This window comes from Microtus ochrogaster, unplaced genomic scaffold (genome assembly GCF_000317375.1).
Source record: "Microtus ochrogaster isolate Prairie Vole_2 unplaced genomic scaffold, MicOch1.0 UNK115, whole genome shotgun sequence".
NCBI lineage: Eukaryota > Metazoa > Chordata > Mammalia > Rodentia > Cricetidae > Microtus > Microtus ochrogaster.
This window is the reverse complement of record NW_004949213.1, coordinates 621,251-627,356: the sequence shown is the minus strand read 5'-3', so window position 1 is coordinate 627,356 and position 6,106 is coordinate 621,251. Positions and strand designations below refer to the sequence as shown.

Genomic DNA, 6,106 nt, shown 5'->3' with positions numbered 1-6,106 from the left:
ACTCACCTATGTGTGTGGGATGCTATGGCCATGGAGCCCCCCCTACTCACCTATGTTTGTGGGGTGCTATGGCCATGGAGCCCCCCTACTCACCTATGTGTGTGGGGTGCTATGGCCATGGAGTCCCCCCACTCACCTATGTGTGTGGGGTGCTATGGCCGTGGAGGCCCCCCACTCACCTATGTGTGTGGGGTGCTATGGCCATGGAGGCCCCCCACTCACCTATGTGTGTGGGGTGCTATGGCCGTGGAGTCCCCCCACTCACCTATGTGTGTGGGGTGCTATGGCCGTGGAGTCCCCCTACTCACCTATGTGTGTGGGGTGCTATGGCCATGGAGTCCCCCCCTACTCACCTATGTGTGGGGGCATCACAGCCACGTATTTCAGGCCCGACTCCTGTAGCACCTTATGCATCCGGATGTGGTCATCAGTCACGTCCTGCAGGCGTGGGGGCACCTTGGTTGGGTCCCATAGCAGGAAGGCTAGTGGGCGGGGACACAGGGCAGGGTTAGCCTGGGCTAAACAGAATCATTAGGTGGCTTACTATCGCCTCTCAACTGCCAGAATGCAGGTCCCTTCAGTCACCTCTCTTCTAAGAAGTCAGTGGACGGTTATTGTAAATCTGATCTCTTCTCAGCTAGCCACCTGTCCTTCGTAAGCTCTTCTCCTGTTTCCAGCCTGACAACCTGAGGTTGCTGTCAGAATCCACGTGGTGGAAGAAGAGAACTGACTCCCACCACGTTGTCCTCTGACCTCCATGTCCCCCCCCATGATAAACAATCGTGAAAACAAAAGTAAAAATTTGTGTGGTATATGCATGTGTGTGCACTGTGCATGAAGGACAAGGCGATGCTGGGTTCCTTCCTCACAAGTTCTCCCTCAGGGGCTGGAGATATGAGATCAATTTCCAGCAACCACATGGTGGCTCACAGCCATCTGTAATGAGATCTGGTGTTCTCTTCTGGCCTGCAGGCATACATGCAAGCAGAACACTATGAACATAATAAATAAATACATCTTAAAAGAAAAAAGAGTTCACTCTCTTCCCTCTTATATTTTGAGAGAGTCTCTCATTGAATCTGGAGCTCACCAATTTGCTTAGACAACAGACCAGCAGCCCAAGGGATCTTTCTGTTTCTACCTCCCTAGAGCTAGGATTACAGGAATAAAGATATATGTGGCTTTTTATTTGGGTGATGTTAGCATTAATTGCTATTAACTCCTTCTGGATTGCTGATGATTACTTCAGTCCTGAAAGTAAATCTTAGGACCGTGTACATGCCAGACTGTGCTCTACCATGGGCCACACCGCCAGTCCCTCACTGGGGGATTCTAGGCAGGAGCTCTACCACTGGGCCACGCCCCAGACTCCCAGTAACTTTTGTTTAGTGTCTGTCTCTCTGTAACTGCTAGAGCAGCAAGTTGTTAGACACCACCACAGCTGTAGTGATATTCTCTGTGTCTCCAACTTCTCCATTCCCAATCTCTTCCCCAGCTTGTCCACTCCCAACTTTGATCCCTCTGCCATGCTCTTTCTACCCTGGCTCTGCTCATCTGGGATGTCAGCTCAATCACGGATCTGTGTGTCGCCTCACTTTCATCTGTGAACCACGAGGGTACAGACCCTGGGGCACACTGCTAGGTTCACAATCGATGGTAACTTGGGATAGCTTTAATACCATATTTTAGTGGACTGGGGGTTACTTGTTCGGTACTCACCCCCTTCCCAGTTCAGCCCCACTTCCATGACCCCACCACCCACCCGAGGTGCAGGCCACGACCTTGTCCACTCCATGCGCCTTCATGGCTGCCACAATGTTCCGGGCGCCCTCGGACATTACTGTAGTGGGACCTTAGAGGGGACAGAGAGCGGCTGTCACTGGCAGGTGGCGGCGGTGGTGGTGGCAGGGGTGGCAAGGGTGGGGCCGGGGGAGGGGGTGGTGCTGGAGGCCGAGGTGCAGGGAGGGGCCGAGGGCAAAGGGGAGGCTCAGTACTGAGGTCGTTGCCAGTGCCCAGCAGCACGATGACAGCATCCTGCCCAGCCACGGTCTTGTCCACATCGGCCGCCTGCCGAACATCTCCCACCACCACGTGGGCTGGCTGGGGCCCCTCTGCTGGAAGCCTGCTGGAGTCACGAACCAACACCGTCACCTCATAACCTGTGGGCCAAGAGGAGCAGAAAGCAGTCAGTGGGCTGGTGGGTGATTAGCTGTACAGGACCCTTCAGGGTGTAGGGATCCTCAAACTCATTGTCTTCCTGGGCTTCCCCATTTCCAGCGATATTCTGAGGTGATGGTCATCAAGCTGGCAAACTAACAGTTGATATCTCGCTAGCTCTTAAGACAGGGCAATGCTTTCTTTATTGCTGCCTCACAATCGACTTGAATGTAGGTCTCCATGACTAGACCCTTGACTAGTCTTCCTCACTCTCCAGCAGGGAAATAGTTAACCCCTGGCATACCACCTGGCTCTGTCTTCCCCCATACATACATGGTCCTGGAGGAAAGGGAGGAACCAAATTCCCCAATTCCCCAGGACTAAATGAAGCTGGGATTAGTTCCCTCCCTTGGCCAAGGGTATCTCTAGTACTCACTAGAGACTCTGAGGAGCCACTGTGGTTTCAAAGGGCAATGACTCAGCTACTCAGAAAGCAGAGGTACAAGGACAGAAAGTTCTGGGTAAATAGTAAGACTGTATCAAAATAAAACTTGGGGAAAAAAAAAGGATTGAGGAGAGGCTGAAGTTTGGCTCAGTGTTAGAGCCCCTGCCTAGAATCCCTCAGTGAGGGGCTGGGGTGTGGCTCAGTGGTAGAGCCCCTGCCTAGAATTGTCCTGAGTGTTTATATAGCACAAATGAGGTCTTGGGGTACCATCCGTTGCTTTGAAAAATAAAATACTGATGGCAAATAATTAAAAGTCATCAAATAGATAAAACAACTGCATTGATCATGGCCCGGATGACGAAAGCTCACCAGCCGTGTTGGCAGCTGTCACAGGAGTTGTCCCTCTGAAGATGATACATACAAAGGAAAGGAAGAGGTTCCATTGCTCTTGATAGCTGCCCACTTCAATTACAAAATAAGCGACGGGAGATTTACATTCGGGACCAATGGTGAAGGTGCTGCTGGTGATTAACCTACAGGGTGAGTAGGGCGACTCTGGGGGGTAGCCAAGGCTAAACTGGTCCTTCACACCCACCCACATGTCTGAACCCCCTTTTAACTGTCATCTTATATTTATTGATTTACTTTTTGAGACAGGGTACCATGTGCTCCAGACTGGCCTTGGACTGCTGGTCATCTTGTCCCCATCTCCCAAGTGCTAGGATTACAGGTGTGTGCTCTCAAGCTTGGGTGTATGTGGTGCTGGGGATGGAGTCCAGGGCCTCATGTGTGTTAGGTAAGTGCTCTAGCAATGAAGCTACACCCACAGCTCACTTCTTAATTTTCATTTTGAATTGGGATTTCAATATGTTGCTCAAGCTGGCTTGAAACGTAAGGATCTCCTGCTTCAGCCTGCTGGATTCTGGAATGACAGGCCTGCAGCAGCACACTGAACCAGAAATAACATTTATAGAATCAACAGGCACTGAGTCCCAGACACCAAACACTTTGCACATATTCTCTCCTTCAATCCTTAAAGCTACCCTGGTTTCAGCTGGGCGGTGGTGGCACATGACTTTAATCCCAGCACTCAGGAGGCAGAGGCAGGTGGATCTCTGATCTCTGTGAGTTCGAGGCCAGCCTGGTCTACAGAGCGAGTTCCAGGACAGACTCCTACCTGGGAGCTAGCTCTGTGACCCTGGGCTTGTAACATTCCTAGGATGATACTGATACTAGTCTCTCTCTCTCCCTCTCTCTTTGGTTTTTCAAGACAGGGTTTCTCTGTAGTTTTGGAGCCTGTCCTGGAACTGGATCTTGTAGCCCAGGCTGGCCTCGAACTCAGAGATCCACCTGCCTCTGCCTCCCAAGTGCTGAGATTAAAGTCACCACCACCTGGCCACTAATACTAGTCTCTGTGCGTTTTTGCTGCTGTGTTTCCTTTCTCTCCTCCTCCTCCCCCTTTTTTCTTCCTCCCTCTTTCTCTCAGCTCCCCTACCCCCAGTCTCATGTAGCCCAGGCTGACCTCAAACTCACTATGTAGCAAAGGATACCTTTGAATTTACGCAGTCTTGGGTTACATGAGTCCTTGTTCAAAATAAAAACAAAAACAATATTTTAAAACTGGTATAGGATATTGAATGCAAAAGCCCGAGGAGCTCCACTTCACAACATACACAAAAATTAACCCAAGGGCCAGCGAGGTGGCTCAGTCAGTAGAAGCGAAAGCGCCAGGTCTGATCACCTGAGTTCTATTCCTGGGAACCAGATGGCAGAAGGAAAGGACCAACTCTCTCAAGTGTGACCTCCATGCTCACGCTGTGGGCACACACACACACACACACACACACACACACACACAGAGAAAATGTAAAAAGTTTTTTTTTTTAAATTATTAACCCAAATGGTCAAAGACATAAATAAACATAAGAGGTTATGAAATTATTGGAAGAAAATGGAAAAACGCATCTTGATGACTTCAGGTTAGAAGGTAGTTTCTTAGCTACGACAGCAAATGTATGAGCAAAAGCCAAAACAAACTAATTGTACTTATCAAGATGGAAAACTGCATGGGTGGATGTGGTGCACCTTTACTCTCAGCATTTGGGATTCAGTGAACTCATGGCCACCCTGGTCTACGTACTGAGACCTTGTTTCCAATAAACAACCCCTCCCCAATCTCCAGTGCTTCAAGGACGCTAACAGGAAGAAGATGAGGACAGAGCTGCAGAGACGGCTCATTGGAAGGCAGAGGCAGGCGGATCTTTGTGAGTTCGAGGCCAGCCTGGTCTACAGACCAAGTTCCAGGACTGGCTCCATAGCTACAGAGAAACCCTGTCTCGAAAAATAAAACCAAACCAAACAAACACACAAACAAACGAACAAACAAACAAACAAAAAGAGAAACAGGTCTAGCCCTGTTGTCCAGGCTGGAGTGCAGTGGCTGTTCACAGGCGCAATCCCACTACTAATCAGCATGGGCGTTTTGACCTGCTCTATCTCCAACCTGGGCCGATTCACCTCTCCTTAGGCAACCTGGTGGTCCCCCACTCCCGAGATCATCACCATATTGATTCTGAACTTAGTGTGGACACTGGATTGGTATACTGCATTACAGCCCAGAACTCCTGGACTCAAGCAATCCTCCTGTCTCAGCCTCCTGAGTAGCCCGGCGGGTAAGGTAGGTAGACTTCTACACCCAGAATCCATGTAAAAAGACAGAAGTGAGGAGAGGGAACTGGGGTGGATTTGATCAGTAAACACTGAGACACTTGAAAGCAAAAGGCACATGGTGGAGCATACTTGTAATCTCAGTGCCGGGAGGCAGAGTCAGCCAGCCCGCCCAGTCTTCTCAGCCAGTCTCCTGTCCCAGGGAGAGACCCTGTCTCAAGAATGGAAGGAAAAAGAGAACCATAGCGAACAGTGCCCAAAGAATGATAGGCTTGCATGCAAATATGCACCCACCCTGCACACTTGACCTCATTCCCACACGTGGAGTTAAAAATGAAAAGAAGCCACACAGTGGTGGTGCATGCCTTTAATTCCAGGGGAGGCAGAAGCAGGCAGAGGTCTGTGAGTTTGAGGCCAGCCTGGCCAACAGAGCATGTTCCAGGACAGCCAAGGCTACACAGAGAAACCCTGTCTTAGGGAGGTGGGGGTGGGGGCAGAGAAAAGAAAGAAAGGAAAAAAAGAAAAGCAGATGGGCATGGTAGCACACTTCTGTAATCCCAGCACTCTGGAGACAAAGGCAGGTGGACCAGGAGTTCAAGAATGGCCTTTGCTACGTAGCAAACCAAGGTCAGCTACATAGCAAACCAAGGTCAGCTACGTAAGATCATATCTCAAAAAAAAGCCAAACAGGCTGGGCGGTGGTGGCGCACGCCTTTAATCCCAGCACTCGGGAGGCAGAGGCAGGTGGATCTCTGTGAGACCAGCCTGGTCTACAGAGCTAGTTCCAGGACAGGCTCCAAAACCACAGAGAAACCCTGTCTCAAAAAACCAAAAAAA

At 50.2% G+C, this 6,106-nt stretch overlaps 1 protein-coding gene across 1 annotated transcript in view; it reads right to left on the bottom strand.

The window, feature by feature from the left end:
• Positions 1–6,106, bottom strand: part of Blvrb (biliverdin reductase B) — a 14,448-nt gene that overhangs the window by 2,642 nt on the left and 5,700 nt on the right. Inside the window, exons 2-4 of the mRNA XM_005371590.3 lie at positions 1,995–2,159; positions 1,763–1,852; positions 354–482 (exon numbers count right to left, since the gene is read on the bottom strand). Coding sequence (XP_005371647.1) covers positions 354–482; positions 1,763–1,852; positions 1,995–2,159 — 384 coding nt within the window. The remainder of the gene's footprint in view (positions 1–353; positions 483–1,762; positions 1,853–1,994; positions 2,160–6,106) is intronic.